General features: G+C 39.5%; 1 protein-coding gene across 1 annotated transcript; it reads left to right on the forward strand.

The window, feature by feature from the left end:
* The first annotated feature begins 2,081 nt into the window (after positions 1-2,081).
* Positions 2,082-8,963, forward strand: cenpw (centromere protein W). Its single transcript, XM_030783339.1, has 3 exons — positions 2,082-2,222; positions 7,128-7,241; positions 8,937-8,963. The coding sequence occupies exons 1-3, from the start codon at positions 2,136-2,138 to the stop codon at positions 8,961-8,963; spliced, it is 228 nt and encodes a 75-aa protein (XP_030639199.1). The 5' UTR covers positions 2,082-2,135.
* Positions 8,964-18,180: the final 9,217 nt, after the last annotated feature.

Below are 18,180 nucleotides of genomic sequence, written 5' to 3' on the forward strand. Positions count from 1 at the left end.
ATCGTGTTTGTGAGCTGAGAGCTGGAATTATACTAAAACAGAAAGTGGAAAAATGTGTTGCTGAAGACTTACTAATTGTAAAAGAGAATTTATTGCTTATTTCATCAAACAATTTTGAATTTACCCCCCCCCCCCCCCCCATCTTTCTTTTCTATATATTCCCTCAGAGGCAGAACTATATGAGGTCATTTACGTTATTTATGAATAATTGGAAAAAAGACAACCCTATTGCACCAGCATAACTGAAAACCTCTATTAAAATAACCTGCCACCCCTGAAATGTTTTCATGTGCTTTCTTTAAATGTTATTCGCAGATTACTGATCCGTGATCCAGCTCCCATGCCTTAAATAAAAAGTTAACTTTTATTCACCATTTAATGTTACTTTTCACAACCGGTGTATTAACAATGAATTAATAAGTATGTCTCTCTGTAGTAATTCATTTGGCATCTGAATTGAACTAAGTGCAAAGGTTTTTGTTTTTTTTTGATTGTTTAAGCCTAAAGTCAAAATACATAACGCCACATGTGGTTCTTAAATCACCCCCACTATGGTGAATGTCTCAATTTCTCCAAGTATTTAAAATATCCATGCAGGTGAAAAACAATGAGAACCAAATGTTTCCAATTTGTGATCAGAAACATATGCATTTGGTTTGTTCTTTCTGTATTATTACTATTACATAGTTGATATCATAATTGGGTTAGTTATTTTGATGAATATATGTGTCATTTAAATGAGAAGGGGAGAAAATTAGGAGTGCTCGATTGCACTGTACACCCACAAGGCGATTTTACTATACTATTATTTTATATCAAATCTTAAAAATATCTCAAGCTTGAATTAGCCCATTAATCACTGAGGCGACTGAGAGACATGTTGGGAAACATGTTGGTATGTTAATTATACTTTCACCTGTGTTGCACAAGCCATTGCAATTGTCATAAATAAGGAGAGAGAGAGAGAGAGAGAGAGAGAGAGAGAGAGAGAGAGAGAGAGAGAGAACATTGCTGAACATTTTTTTATTAGTAAATATGATGTAAAAAAAACCCCTAAGGGCATTTGGGTTTTTTCTTTCTTTTTTTCTTTAACTACGCTAAATGTCAAAGCCCAGAGCAATTGATAGAAACCGTAAAAGATTTGCCATTAAAATGGACTACAAGTTCTGGCAAAGTTTCAAGTACACATATTTATCAATTTACGCTTAATTCCTTAAATGTTTTGCAGATGTTTTACATACTTTATGTTCAAGAAACAGTATTACCTTTAAGAGTTTTTCCTGACTAGAATCAAAGATGTAATGCATGAGTTCATTTTCAGATGGAAGATCTGTTTGATCAAAATGATCTTTTATTCAGGCACTACATTTCATTGCATCAGAATAAACTGTTTTGGATTTAAGCTCACTCTTTACTTGAAATTCTTTATTACTTACAAACTTGATGAAACTGAATCACTGAAACTATTCTATGAGTAAAAATTGAAAAAACACATTAATTCTGTGTGACACAGAAAGAAAGAAAGAAAGAAAGAATGAATGAATGAATGAATGAATGAATGAATGAAAAAGAAAGAAAGAAAGAAAGAAAGAAGGAAAAAATCTACACTAATGTCCTTTCAGTCCAGAGGTAAATCATGTAAATAAGTCATCCTCAATAGAATGAGATCTTGCTATGAGAACACTGTAAATGCTGCAAGAACACAGAAAGTGCTCACCTTCTTGCCAAATGGTAAGCTATTTTTCCACTTTGAAACGCTACAAAAATGTTTGTAAACCGTATAAAACATACTGTGTAAATAAAAAAAAACCGCAAATATGGCTGAAATAGGCTGCGGCTAATAATAAAAGGACCTAATTCAAAAATCTAAAAAAACAAACAAAACAAAAAAAAATTCGACTTGATATGTTTTCTGGTAAAGACATTGTCAGATTTAATTGAAACGTACCCTACGTGCCTTAACCAGTGCAAAGAGCATTTTCAGATATTGAGGATGAAACCACATGACAAATTACGTCATAAGAATGAGCCGGTAGTGAAATGGGCGGCATATTCAAGAAGTCAGTTTGCGAGTTGGTTTGATCCGTTGTGTTTTGTTTTGGATTTGCCAGTTTCCGCGGTCAATTTTCAGAAAAATGTCGAAAATGGCACCACGAACCTTCCTCAAGTCTCGAATGAAAAAGAAACCGAACATGCGAATTGGTAAAAATGCAGATTTGATGGTAGGTTTCGTAGGGATCAGCAAGTGAGTGGGTAGCCCTTGGTTAAATACCGTAGCCTGGGCTATCGTCAACATTTTGGCCTTTTAATTTTCTCCTTTGTCTTGTAATACTTGTACAATATGATTTTACGTTACAGCTTTTTTTCATTTAGCATTTCGAGTTAAACACTTGGTGGCACTCAGGAACACCATTAGTCATGTAGGTGCGTTTTCGATAGGTCGCACGCTGTTTTGTTTTGGGTATCACTGTTCTTACAAACTTTACTGTATTTTTCCAATTTGAAGGAAGAGCTGTACGTTCTTGTCTCTTGTCTCAAGTGTTCTGCGATAACAAATAGCCGCAGAAAGTTCATGAAACTTTTAGTGACATTTCAGTGAGTAAAGAGAGTGCAACTGCTCTGCTTTATCCAAAATAGTATGAGGCAAATTATGTTTAATCTAGGTAAATACTTTACGTTTTGTTTCTTTTAGACTGCTGGATTAGTTTTGTTCCCACTGGATTACTTTGGTTCGTGACATTGGTTCCTGTGTTGCTAAAGGTCGTTCTGTAGATATTCAGTAGTTAAATGTTTTATTAACGGGTATACGTGATGAATGTGGTATCCCACAAATGACCAAAAAAAATCAAATAAACAAATCTGAACCTTGTATGTGGCTTTAATGAATAAGCTTATTTATTTTATAAGCCTTTTTGGAAAATATATTCTATATACATTCATTATCTGGGGCTTTAGTTTGCCTCCATGTCGGTGGCTCAAGTGAAGAAATTCCTTCTTTAAGTGAGTTAAACTACTGCATATTATTGCCTATCCCATTAACAGTTTCTCACCTACCACTATATAACAATGTTCTAGTTTGTTCCATATATGTAGGTTATTTTGAACACCCATCCGTTTATTGGTATCGTAACTTAATGGGTGGAGAAGTGAGCGAAACCCACAGGCTAACCATCAAAATGTGTGTATCACTAACTTTTAAATAGGACCTTCAGGATGTGGCCTTGGAGCTGATTTAACAGCACACCCGTTGCTTTGGGATAGCTTGTATACTTAGCAAATGTTCGCCACTCAGATACCACAGATGATGAAAATGAAGGGGCTGTTTCATGTGTCACATATAAAGTGGTGACTGCAAAAGTCACACGCAGGCGTGGTGTGTATGTGGTTTGTGCAGCTTCTCTGATTGTAGCCTTATTCTGACCATTTTAAGTCTTATGGGAATGTACAGTAGTCAGCTGGTATACCAAAATAGACCGGTGAGGACTGCAATGATGAAAAGACAGATTCAGTTTATAAACAAAGTGGAATATATAAAATGGAGGATGTCTTGAATGGTTGGTCTTTTGGTCACCGTTTGTGCGTTACACAAGTGTTTATCTGCTTGATCCTAGGATGGACATAAGCAATGTTTTTCGAGTTTTCTTTTTAGACTGAGTTAGGGATAGTTTAAATGTCGGTGAACTGCAGCATCGCCAGTGTTTCTCTTTTCAGATTCATTCCATATGATGGAATGTATGCTTTAGAAAGATAGCTGGTGTTAATAAAATTACAAATGAGGGTGTGTGGTGCACACCTGTGTTAGGTTCTGTGTGTGTAGTTGAATAGAGTAGTGATTGTAGGCTAGATGGCCGATCATGTAGTTATGGGTCCTAATTAAGAGGCCATTGCAGCTGGGCTTGCTTTATTGTGACTGGAGGTGGAGACCCTCTTTAGATGTGTGAAAAAAAAAAAGTTCTGTCTGCAAAGTGTGCTGCTTTACAGGGGTCTAATCCAGTCATTAAACAAAAAAAAAGGCTCAAGGAAAGAGTCATCGTCATTCTAGAACTTCCTGAATGTGTGCAGGTTTGATCCAGTTTCCTGGCGTTCTTTTCTTTTGTGAATTCTAAAACAATGCACCTTAGCCGTCCCGCACGTAATTTCGTGATGTGATTAAAAGCCTGATCTGACCAACGTGAAAGCAGACAGAACCTCCTGATTTTTTTTTGTACCAATGGTTGTGTGGGGTTTTCACATGTGGTTTTGGGATATGATTTTGAATATGATTTTTGTTTGGGATTTACTCAAACTGAGCAACAAACCGAAATAAGATTCAAAATGTCATTTCCAAAGCAGAAACAGTGTTGAAATAATAATTCAACAAAGTTAAAAAAAAAATATATATATATATATATATATATAGGCCCAAGTTACCCGTGTCCTCTCTCTTCTGCTGTCTTGTGGGACTGTACCTGCGTCACTCGTCTGCATTGTCTGTGAACTGGCTGAGCATCGACTGCTCAGTCTCCCCGCAGCTTTTGTAGTCTGCAGCCGTACAGCACTCCATGAACTCATCCCAGCCGCGTTCTTTCATTTCTACTGTTTATAAGCGCTGCCGTAGGGGTGGCGCAGTGGCTTAAGAAGGTCCTTTGTTCTCCTGCTGAGTTAAGATGGCCTCTGCAGCATTTTGATGGTTGATTGAACATGAAAATAATCAGCTTCATCCTGTGAGGAAGCTGTGAAAGTGTCTGTTTTCTTTTTCCAGACTTTCCCTCTCAGCTGTGGACCCTTCTCTCTCTCTCTCTCTCTCTCTCTCTCTCTCTCTCTCTCTCTCTCTCTCTCTCTAACTGCTCAGAAATTCTGAGAGAAAAAGACAAGTGGATCCTGTCATGTTGGTTCTGTTTGGTGAGATTAACTCAAGCGCACGTGGAGTTTCTCTCACCAGGTTAATGGGTGTTTACTGAAGTTACGCGGCTTGTTTACAAGTTCCTAATTGGACAACTGCTTGCAGGCACCCATTTGAACCGTTAGCATTATATAGACCCGCGGCTACTTTCAAATATGTTTGTTTTTTGTGCGTGAAAGAAATATTTCAGAATTGGAAGTGCTGCCATAGCTGGAGTTGAAAGTGATCTGCCTCCTCTCTTTCTCTGATGACAGTGGATGAGGTTTGAACAGGGCACCTCGGTTTCTGCTCACACCCCTGTCCTGTAATGGACATATTTTACTGAATACTGATACTGAAGATGAAAGCCCTGTTTGGAGCTCTTTGCAGGTTAATTGTTTCTCTTTTTTGATGCCTTTGTTTTTTTTGTTTGTTTGTTTGTTTGTTTTTTTTACTTATACCATTACATATTTTTCCACTTTTGCTCATATTTTTTTGCACATCCTTTGATGATTTAAAGTTACATACAAAATTAATGAAGTAATGTGAGCTCTGTCTTACTCTTTGAAGTCTGTCCATTGGTTGCGAGGAAAGTTGGGTAAATGAATGGAAGTTCTTGTAAAATGGTCACGTTGGCTAAAAAGCTGGATGAATGACTGGCAGACTGTGGTGAAAGGGGGATGGGGGCTCTCTTTTATTCACTACCGTTGCTCCGCGACCTCCCCCCACCGTTTCCGTGGAGTCTCCATGTGCTATCCATGTCTTAGAAAGGCCACAGAGAGGGACCTTTGCTTTAATCAGTTCAGTTGGGTCGTTATGTTTTGGCAAAGTTTCTGGCGCGATGGAAGTCCGTGCTTCTCAGCTTTCATTCCTTCAGAGATACTCTCTGGACCAGCTGTTGGAGAACTATTCAGACGCCCCAGAGATGACCTACAATTATGAAAATGAGGTATTAATAGGTTTAAATTGCATCCAAATGGCCATCATGTAGATGCACAAGGAATACAGATTGTTTTTTCCACTGAAATCATTAGCAGTGTTTGGGGAAACTTGTTGGATGTGGTTCAGAGGTTCTCTGGACACTTTTCATGTATGTGGGCAAGGGGGGGGGGAGCAGGAGGAGGAGTGTGCAGTGCTGGCTGCTGAGGCTGTGTTGATGCTGTGTTGATGCACTATGTAGACATCTGGGTGACTGAAATTCTCTGTGAGGGCCGTGTGGCGCAGTGTTGGAGAGAGCATGTTTGCATCCAGAGGGGACCATAAGCTACATGGTAACGTCATTAAAATACATTTTCGGGTCATGATTGTGAGCAGGGGTTGCTTTGTTTAAAAAAAAAAAAAAAAAAATTGCAAGAGGCAGAAGCTGGTCTCTGAATATCTGAGGCAGATTAATATGCATACCCATGTTTCTTCTTTGTACTCCTGGAAACATTTAAATCAAACCAAAGAGAAACATACATTTTTCATATCTGTGATGTGCAGAGGCAGTGTTCTACCTGTACAAAGGAACGGGCCAGCACTTCAGACTGACTGCAAAAAAGAAGAAGAAGAAGAACTGAGGAGATAAGATAGAAAATGAGTTCTTTTGTATGCTTGGTCTTTTTTTATTGAAAATGTGAGGGGCTTAAATTTTCCCTTGATATATACAGTGACAGAGGTCAAGAGGTCAGCTATGCCCCTCATCAGTATGCTGAAAACTCAGTGAGCAGGCACACCAGGCTGAGAGCAATCTGAGGTAAAGTCACACTGTTGTTTCAAATACGTAAAACCAAACCCCAGGAGTGATCTGAGACCCCCAGTGGAGACTCCTCCTTCAGCATCTCGTGACAAACTCGAGTAAGACAGATGAACTACTGAAAACTAGACAATTTCCTGGTCTAATCCCAAATGGATGTGAGGAATAGCAGGGTACATGGGAGGTCTGCATTTTGGGGGGAGGGTTTGGAGGACTTACTGTCCCTCATAGACTCCCTGCTCCTGCTGGACCTGCTCCACAGTTCCTTGAATTTAATTGGACTTTGTACATCTCCTGTGATCCCTTCTTAATGGTGCAATACTTGACAGACGTCCATAAATACATACACCGGTTCACTCATCCAATACACTGGACAACCTTTTTTGCCAATCCACTCTGGTTCTACCTCATGCTCCAAGATTAAGCTGAGTTTAATAGCATAAAGATCATTTTTGTCCCAAATGATACATTTGGATAAAACTTCTTTTTGTGGATTTTTATAATAAACAGTTGTATGTCCATCTTGCACAGGTCCAGTTGAACCTGCTCCTTGTTCTTCACCGTCTGGCTGAAGAGTCAAGAGCCAAAGCCTTTGAAGAGAAAACAGCCACCGTCAAATCTCACCATATCAGAGCAGTCTCCAAGGTAACCCAAACTATGATAACTCCACATGACAAACCCATTATCCATTGTTACACATGCTTAAATTATGTTCTTGCTCATTTACTGTAGTTGACCTTTGATCCTGCATAGACCTCATTTATTGAGATTGCAGTGAGCAAGTAATGACTCTTGTTAACCTGTAGCAGTAGATTAATATCTCCTTACACTGATCAGTCCTTGTTTTGTTCTTTCCCATTTAAGATCCAAGAATGTGCTGGGCTAAGACTATGTTGTTCTCTCTGAAACACAGGGGTGGCCCTGATTGGATAGATCAGATTTTCTGGGCATATTAATTTAAACATGCTGCATTGTTAACAGATGTCAGCCGTGGCTGTTCCCATTGATCCTTTCATCAGTATGTGTTGCAGCAATCAATATGCTAATTAGTGAACTGCCAAGAACTGTGTGAAAGGAGAAAGAGGCCCTTTTCATTGTTCATTCGTGGTTTAAATTTTTCTGCTTTGCATATAGGGGCTCATTGAACTCGCCGAAAAGCCAGTCGGAAAAGTGTGACTTTGTGGAAACGGGTTGTTTTGGCTCATAGTGAGAAATTAGCCCTTCACTGTCACACTGATTACAACAGATTTTCCGGTAACCTCTGACGATCATCTTTAGAAAGAGGGAAAAAAGAAAGGCGGGAAAACCCCTGTAGGCTGTCCTCTGTTTATGTCTCACTAGATGAATGTTTGGATGGATGGGATCAGTCTTAACAGTGGATTCCCTCGAGGTACACTGTAAACATACACACCGTCATTATGTCCCTCCAAACACTTTTGCGCTTTTTTTTTTGTTGTTGTTGTTGTTGTTTTTTTTTTGTTTTTTTTTAACAGGAAGGTCAAACTGCTCCTTCAATGTTTATGTGAACTAAACGTATATGCACCGTTACGTGACTGCATATCTTGCACAGCATGTGAAAGACGCAGTTCCATAAGTAAAAAAGTAATAATTGCAGCTTTAATTGAGTGAGACACGAGTCAAATTCCTACACAAATTCTTCACAGATAGTGTAAATGTGTCGGGTCTATGCATCTGTACTTCAGAGAGCAGCAGCAAGCACAGTCCTACATAATCGTGACTTGACCACCTCTTTTGCTCCAGTCAAGAGAACTGATGGTTGTGCGGTTGATGGCTGACATGCGGCAGGATATGTTTCTCCAGCTCCAAAGATTTAAACAGCGATGTTCCCATAGTAAATGAGTCATGAGTAACACTAAGCAGAGATCCGGCCAATTTTAAGTCAACACGCTGAGTTTGTTTTTTTTGATGAAGGCAGCTTATTTGATTAAAAGGTAATTCAGTGCAGAGCTGAGGGTTTTTTCGTACAGATGCAGTTGTGCCTGGCCGTGTGAAGAATGGTCTGGTTGTTTCATTAAAGAGAAAGTCCGTGACGGCCTGTCACAACCAAACACATTAGAAATTACATGCCTTGCGCTTTTAGCCGTAGGCTGCTTCAGCATGAGTGCCTCTAAAAAGCAGGTGTGTAATATTTCAACAGTATAAGAAATAATAAACATTCAGAATAGAACTTGGTAAGGGAAGTGCAGAAAAGAGAGAATTAAGGAGATGAGGTGAATAAGTGGCGGAGGGAAGAGAGGAGCTTGCACATCTGGTAGGGCGCCAGAGATTTCAGTAAGATTGTCATTTCGGTTTTCTTGTTTTTTTCCAATTGTATTTCAGAAGCTGCTAAAGAGCATACGTGGATAATGTAGAAGATGCCGATCCACCCCCCCCGTCTCCAAGAACAAAGACAATTTCTTTTCCTTGACATCTCCACTGTGCATCTGGATGCAGGCACCAAGCATGTTGCACCAGCGTCAGGGAAACCTACCTACAATCTATAGATTGTACAAGATTATATGTTCTTATGTTAACTTTTTTTTTTCTGTAATGTACAGTACAATGTTGTTTCCATTGTTTTAAGCACATTGTGAAGTATTGCCTATCATTGTTGGTCAATACTCTGTAAAGGTCTGTATTACATAAACCGTTTGTATGTTCTATGTATTCAGTACAACATGAGCAGTATGAGTTCTGTTATGACATGCTGCTCTATGGCCTTTTTCTGGAAATGGATTGGAAAACTTTTTGTATATAAACTCTCTCTGTGATGGACACTATCAGCCTTGGATATCTCCAGCCACAAATGTTTCCCTGATGTATTTGGATTTTATTATTACTTAATATCTGTTAATAAACAATTTGTGCCACTTACCTTGGGTAATATGTTATACCCTGACACACGGTTGAGTAACCGTGGAGAGTTTCTCTCCCCTCTCTCCGTGAAAAACAAAATACTTGGCTGACGGCCACTGACAACAGTGGGGCCATTATCTGTGGCTGCTCACGAAAGCAGGTTTCAAATAGGAAAGTTCATTCAGACAATATTTCATTCTCTCTCTCATGTTGACCTAGTATCGAATGGCCCTGTTGTAATGAGATGGATATTTTTCATTTAAACTTAAATAATTACTTGTTAACCCAGCTATTTTTACACTTAATACTTTCCTGCAGGTACTGTTTCAAATTGCTCAAGAAACTGTTCCTTGCCATGCAATTATGTTTTCCAGGGGTAGGATCACTATCAAATATAGACACCTCGATGAGCCAATCATTAACGCTGTGGCTCCCTCCCTGTTTGGGTCCTTCAGAGTACTAAAAGAAAGTCTGACCTCACACCACAACAAAGTAAATGTTTGAATGTTGGGTCTGACTTTGCGTGTGATTGTGCGTGGGTATTCCCCATGTGGGCAGCCCATATCAGGCAGTAGTGATCACAAGACCTGGGAGTCACCCCACCCTAATCCTGCTGTCAGAATTAATTGGACTGGCAGGGATTGATCTGCGGTATTGCCTGTTCTTTGCTTACAAAAGGCTGTTGAGGGTTTGACTTTTGTAAAAAGTCCCCTTTGATAACATGTTCCAAAATGACAAGAATGTTCTCCAGACCTCTGACTTTACCTTTCTTATCTTCATCCTTCATTTGGGCCTCTAATACATTTGAAACAGTCCTGTGTCTGCGGCAGGTTATTAATCATGTCATTTCTTTGAACTGGGCATTTGACTATAGAGGTGTAAAGCCGTGACTCTAAAAGCAGTTCGAATGCATTGTGGTCATGAGGTGAAACTAAAGAAGGAAGATTTCTTGTCCTTGACCAGTAGAGGGCGACCATACAGATACCTCTCTGCATGCTCAGAGATCTTGTGCTTGAGATGGGTAATCTCATGAACCTATGAAAAGAAAAAAAAAATATCATTTTTTGAAAATGGCAAGCTATATAATTCAGAGTAATCTACGCACTTTGCTAGCAACATGTACTGTATGAGTGCCAGAAAAAAAAAAAAAAAAAAAAGCAGTATGTAGTCAGCCAAGAAGACATTTGGAAAGCAAGTCTGTGCAAAGTCATTCATGGAGGGCTGGTGTATATGTGGCTGTTTGGGTTAGTTTTTCAATCAGTTATTAATTAAATCCTGGAAAAGCAGCCAGCTGATTCTTCTATACTGAATGAATGAACTCCTGTGGTCCAACAAAAGCGTTTCTTCTTCAGCTGTATACTCAGTCTTGGAACGTGCGCACTTTTTTTATTAAATTAAGTGGAAACATTCATCAAGCTCATTGTAAAAGCAGTTGTATTCTTATTTTCATGTGATTTTGCATAGTAACACCTTTTTAAAATGCTGAGTTGTCAAAAATGTGTGAATGTGGCATTCATTCATTCATTTTCCAAGCCGCTTATCCTAATTAGGGTTGCAGGTGCTGGAGTTCCCAGCGCTCATTGGGCAAAAAGCAGGGGAAATATCCTGGACAGGTTGCCAGTCCATCACAGGGCAGACACAGACAAACACGTTCACACCTACAGGGAATTTAGTATCTCCAATTCACCTAACGTACATGTCTTTGGAAACCAGAGTTCCTGGTGGAAACCCCACACAGACATGGGAAGAACATGCAAACTCCACACAGAAGGGACCCTGGCCAGCCAGGAATTGAACCCAGGACCTACCTGCTGTGAGACAACAATGCTAACCGCTACACCACCATGTCACCCCTGAATGTGGCATTTTTTTTTTTTTTTTCTGGCCATTTTGACCATTTTCTGTACAAGTTCTGAGTGCTGGAGAACAGGGAAGAATGTTTTATGTTCTGTAAGAAATTGTTCAGAGACATATCCTGAGAACCAGGTTAGAGTTAATTTATGGTGGCCATTGTGCCATCCTAGTGCACTTCATCCATCAAAAACTGTTAGGAGGAAGGGGATTTGTGGCAAAATTTCCAGGATTAGGGATGAAAAGTTATCCAGGCAAGGCAAAGAGACTACTAGACTCATTTGTCAAAAAGGCATGCCTCCAGCATTTTCCCTTTTTCCCTTCAGGCAGCTTGAAATGGTCAAATTCATTAGAACAGTTTCATGTTTTTCTGACTCATAAACATGAATGAGCTAAAAGAACTGTTTTTGCCACTTCATTGGGATCGTTTTAGAAGGTGCTTCGCTAAATGGGAGTGGTAGGCCTCCTGCTTGTGCTTTGAAGGTGTACAGTGTCTACTCTTTGCCATATGGCTACCTCTGAATTGACCAAGTCATACAAAGTTTAATGTTAGGACATTGTAACCATAGAGACAGATGGTGTTCAGAGTGATTACTCTACATCTCCATCTCCATTGCTGTACCTTAATCTGTCTACACCATGGCTTGGAGAAAGCCCTCATGGAAATTCAAAAAAAAAAAGAAAAGAAAAAGAAAAAGTCCCACAAACCGCCTTATGTCATGTTCGCACAAAGGCACCAGGGTGTAACTTTGTCGATGGGGGTGCCAGGCAAAATTGAGGCAACTGGCTTTACCATGGCTTGCAAAACACTTAGCTCTGCCTTTTGAGTTGGAAACACACCTTTGTTAGCCAAACTTTTTATTTTATTTTATTTTATTTTTTTATTTTTTTTTTATACCACAGCTCATTTGAAAAACCTTTACCATTGTGTGATGCATGGGATTTTGCCTCCATTCCCAGGGTCCTGGTGTTCAAAGTTTTGGCCACTGTCGATGTTTATGTAGGTGTTATGGAGGTTGCTCTGCAGAGTTTGAGTTGTTTTTTTTTTTGTTTTTTTTCGGTTGTTTTGTGCTTTGTGGGTTTCCATATTTAATGTTCATTTTTCCATCCTCATTTTTTACTCTACATCAATTCAACTATTCCATCCAGAAGTTACTGAAATTACTAAACACACTGCCAGCTGGCAAATTATATGGGATGAGTATACAAATGCTTCAAGGTGTGCGCACTTTTCAACCAATGTCAACTAGACTCCCATTAAAGACTCACTTTCAAGATGCTTTCAATGTATATCAAGTTTGTAATACCTAATGTGCCACCTGAAACATGGCTCTTCAAAGACGAAAATATGGGACATTTTCTGTATAGAGATTTGTTTATACAGATAAATGGATGAAAGAGGCCTTTCATGCTTGATTTCATTACACCACAGGGGTCATTAATTTTAAATGGCTCTGCATTTGTTTGTTTGCGTTACAGATACCCTGATGCAGGGCACTCAACCTGTGTCATACTTGACACATGCTTATTTGCACAGCTGGATATTAACTGATGCCTTTCCAGGTGAAATATCTTAACACAGTGCCTTGCTTTACTATTTAATCCGTGGTGCCCTGGCAGCGGGTTAACTGCACACCTGCCCTCCTCTGCAGTGTGGTTACAGCCATACTTAGATGCTGACTTGAGTTTCTGAGGCTCTTTGTTTTGAATTCTTTTTCACACTTTCTCTGTTTCTCCCTCACTAATGCTTTCTGTGTCCAAAAGGCACGTGGCATGTCTATTTCTAATCTCATTTTCTGAGCTGATATAATAGAATAGCCAAATGAAAACACTGCGTCAAAATTGGACATGCTGGGTTTTTAGGGAGGAAACTCTGGAGGAGAATTCTGGAGGTTGCAGTATACCCTCTCAAATGAACAATTTCATCAGACCTTTCACTATAGCTTTACACGTTTCTTCCACACAGTATTGTTTTAGCAATTTCCCAGGCCTTAATTATGTCTAATACTGACATTGTTTCAGCTGTAATTGATCCTGACCCCACAGTGTAATTCGCACTATGACATGTGTATCTCATTTAAGAGACACAGTTAACCAAACTGGCTCTAATAATACTAATCCAGACAGGTTGGCCGCTTTACATATCAGTTAGTCCCTTGAAATATATCATCATTTGTTAGAAGGGCTTGATAATTATGGAACTATTACAATTCAAGGTTAAAAGTATTGACAGATGACCAGTAGTTGCTGATGATGGATAAATCAGGAGCACACACATAATTAGACTTTGAGCTAGCATCTGAATGCATCAGATGCATTTTCCTTCCTTGTTTTTCTCTAGTTGACTTATTTGCTGTGCCTGTTATGAAAGACAGGAATTAGAATACATCTGTGATAAACTAACTAGACTGTAAAATTTCCAGAATCCCTAGAAACTATCCAACATTGCTGAAATTCATGAGACTATAACCTATATATATATCAGGGCTTGAATATGTTAATGGCTTAGCCCAGCACAATAAGAGAAAAATGATGGTAGGGTGGAATAAATAAATAAAAACTGTTTACCGTAGTTTGACCCCAGGCAGCATAAAGTGATGTAACCAGAGCTGGTAAATTCCTTGGACGACATCCTCTAATAATTGGCCTTGAAATATTAACATGGTCTTCTGAAGGGAATTAGAACAGGCACGAATCAGGTGCAGTTGATTATAGGTTGTTCCAGATATCCATTTGAGTTATTGGAGGTTGAGAACATTTTGGGGCCCCCTGCATGTTTTCTCCCTTTTCATCTTGTTCCTGATTTGTTTTACAATGAGATGTTCTAACGACTGAAACAGAAAGATGTTGATAAAGTTATTTTTTACATTCTTTAGATTTTGAAACTATTCAAGGGACTGTTAATCCCGTGGTGTGCTATTATACATAGAAATTTATGTTTTGTTATTCATTTTGGGAAAGTTGCATGACTGAAAGAATATGCGAAGCAGCTCAAAGACTCCAGGACGTGCAGCAGAACCTCACCGACTTGTGGGAACCCTGTGTGACGACTTGAGCATTCTTTCAGTCCTACATTTTATTTCCTGCCTTGGTGAGAGATCATTAAATCAAGCTCATCATATGCTCTCTCCTTTTCCTCTCCCCTTGTCTCAAAGGAGTGCTGGAAACACTAAAATTACAACTTCATCCATCAAACTGGCTCTCTAACCTTCTGGAGGACCCTCATCTGATTAGACTGTTATCGGGATGTGCTGGCATTGTGCGTAGTCGTGTTATGCGTTCATCATCTCATTTATATGGAGGCATTCTCCAGATGTCCTGCAGCACTGGCAGCTTCCTGATGCTTACACACGCTGTAATTGAGTTTCCTCTGTAAGCCAGTATCTCTCTCAAACAAAGGAAAGCCTAGAGAGATTTTGTCAAGGGCACTGGAGTTTTTTCAGTGTTTAGACTTGTTTTGACCTTTGGTTATTAGATGGTAAATAGAAGATTCCAGTAAGAAATTTAAACAAATCAAGAGCAGGAACTTTTGTAGGTTATACTTAGAGTGTGAAGAGATAGGTACTACAGAAGGCATTAACCAGAAACGCCCTCCCTCCACCCACTCTTGTTTCCATGTTTGAGATGTGCGTCCATGCTTCACACAGCAGTTTGGGTTTGACGCAAATGACGGTGGTGTTATTGAATGTATGCCTTTTTGGTATCATAAGAAATCCCAGATGCTGTCTCTGGGAAAAGCCAAACATCTGGTCATTGGCACAGGGTGACAGATCTGCAGGAGATTGGTGTAATGCACGAACCCACACAAACACACACTTGCGAGTTTTCTCAAACAAAGTCATACACACTCTTCCGCTTACTCGATTCTCTCGGCTTCCTTGACCTGAACCATCTGTCAGCGGGGCTGGAGCTAAACAGTGGCAGAAATGCCTTCAAAAACACACTATTAAGTTTATCAAACTTCTTGAGTTGTAAATCCTATCCTCTCTATGTATCTAAGACATAGTGAACATTGTGCTGAAGGTTCATGCATGAGACAAACCATTCCACCACTCAGTTAAATTGTTCAGGTTTGTGTTAGTGACCTAACACTTTTTCATCCCCTGAAGCCTTCAGAAATTGACTGCAAATCATTTTTTATTAGTAATTGTAATGTTTTTCATCATATAAAAACTGTATGAGAGTATATTTCTGCCTTTGTTTCTTTTACTGTAAAATTGACCAAGAGCCAAAGAGAAAAGGTATAAATTTAACACATCTTGGATGTAGTCCATATGCAATGTGTTTCCAGCAGTGTTGGTTCAGTCCTACTCTTATGGAACAGGGCGACTATCCCAACTGTCCTGAAGGCAAGCCTATTACGCATGGACTGAGTAAAGCAGTCCAGTAAAGCAGTCTTGAAGGCTGTGAAACTGTGAAAGTGTGGAGGATTTCATTGACCACAGTTAACATTTTGGCTAAAGTCTGATGACATATGACTGAAATATAGATGCAAAAACTCTCTGACTTCGTTAAAGTCATTTTTCCAAAATGACCATCTTTGAGTCCTGTTTAAGCTGTTGTGTGTTTAAACTAAAGGTTTTAAGTTTTATATCATTTTGATGCAACAGATTTTTAGAACAGTTATGAAAAGTCATTGACTGGTAAATTGTTAACTGTTAAATACCATGTAAGGTCAAAAACAGCATTAACTAGGAGGGGGTAGACCCCCTACACTGGTTATCAAACTCTCACAGGACATATTTCAAAACTGCTTGTTGTTCAAGTGGATAATATTGTCATGGCTGTTATTAAATGTGGATATATCTTTTTTTTTTTTTTTTTTTAGAATAAGGGTGATTCTTCATGTATGTTGTATACTGACTTCAGAAACTTTACCATCTGTTTGTAATGACACAAAACACCTGTGACTCATCCAGTCATTTTGACTATGTTCCAACACAAAGAATTTTCTTTATCTTGGTATGGAGTCAAGGACATTGTGCAAGTGAGATGGTAACAATGATGATGTTTTTAAATCCAAACCTCCCACTCCCCTGCAACTTGTAGGAGGGGAAAAAATGATAATGCTGAAGTAACATAGATTATCTGAGGATACCATATAATAGAAACAGACATACAGCAGACGCTGGGTAGGCACATGAAGGTCACCATAAAAGAAAACGAAACATTGCCGTGTTAACAGAGACGTGGACACGATCACATCAAAACTCGAGGTACAGTTTATTTAAAAGACTTGATTTTGGTTCATTGTATAAGCCAGCAGGTTTTTGTTTCAGCAGATGGGAGAGAATTGGCTGTGCTTCCCAGGGGATGAAATCTACTCTGCCACAGAGACTGCTCCATGTTTATCTTTAGGCTTTATTGGATGTTGATGTTGGCCTAGTGAGAGAGCCTCTTGTTTAAGGGCTATTTTTAAGGGAAGAACATAGGGATAGGTTCTCAGATTTTAGGTAATAGCAAACCCCTGAGCTGTTTCACAGAATTCTGTGCGGAGATAACCAGGTAATCCTCTTTTTAGGACACCACCAGCTGATTGCAGACAACTTGAACAGGCATACCAGACAGTCGTGCCCGCAAGGTTTAGTTGGGTATTACGATATAAAGATATTTGTTCATGCACCGTGATAATGCGTATACTTGTAATTTAATGCTCCATACCTATATCATCTTTGATCCTCTGGACCTGTTGCTCTCTTACCTGTTATTTTGTCCTAGGCACTCATCACAGATTTCACCAAAGTTGATGTTAAATATGAAACACAAAGGACAGATGTACACATTTTACATAGGCATGCCAACATATTGTTCTGAAAGCTGACATGGGAGAAGGGTGCGTGTGTCGTGTGTATGGGAGTGATGCTGGTTACAAGTAACACCCCTGCACCTTTGCTACCTTTGCTTTTCAAAGCGCCATAGCTTCGTGCACTTGCGAATGTTCGAAATGTAACCCTGTGAGTTTGATGTGTATCCATAGCAACAAGCAAAGAAACATTTTTCGGACTTAGCGTCGTTTCTGCTGCGCTGAGCAGTTTTTAGTGAGCGAATGACATCATCAGGTAGTGTGCGTAAAATACGAAATGGGGACGGTGAGCACCTGAGCCGTGTTTACAAATGACTCATGGGAAAACAAACCCCAGTCCAAATCACCCCTGACCGACGCTGGCAGGTCCCACTTTGCCAGCTATTTAGCGGAAAGCAACATGGGTGCAGAGGCTGACAGCTCCGCTCACTCCAGCCAGTCTGAACAGCCTTTGCCCAGGTCCTCAGGTTACTATGGGCAACTCACAGACAAATGACACGGTCACTGCAACACTAAAACCCCACCTGGTCTCTCCTCTGTAAAGTAATTGTGTGTATGAATCCTGAAGTTCTCTCCACATGTTACTGAATGATGAGCAATCACCTACTGAAGTGCAACAAAGCACTGGGGGGTTTCCAGTATTTTTTTCTGCTATTTTTTGGTGTAAATTTTGGAGGTGCTCCCCATGTGAGATGACCCTTTTGTCTTGTAACGACTATTTGAATATAACTATTTGAATGTAACCCATAATTAAACACAATATGTAAAACAATTAATTGTTGTTGATTGCACTCGCGCAGATATGTGTGCTATTGTCTTTTCAGATGCGGTGGTCTTCATCTACATAGAGGTTTAGGGGTATACCTGTAAGTTAACTGCAGGAAGATAAACAGGATCTCTGTCAGATGTTCAGCAGGTATAGGCTATAAGACAAAGTTTCTGGACTTCTAACTCTTCACATCCAGTATTGCAGGTGAATTTTGATGGGACAGATATATAGTAAGGTTAATCATTCTATGCATATGTATGTGTATTTTTTTTAATGTTTGTGATGTTTGTTGTAAAGTTAGTTGT

Source organism: Chanos chanos, chromosome 8, assembly GCF_902362185.1.
Source record: "Chanos chanos chromosome 8, fChaCha1.1, whole genome shotgun sequence".
NCBI lineage: Eukaryota > Metazoa > Chordata > Actinopteri > Gonorynchiformes > Chanidae > Chanos > Chanos chanos.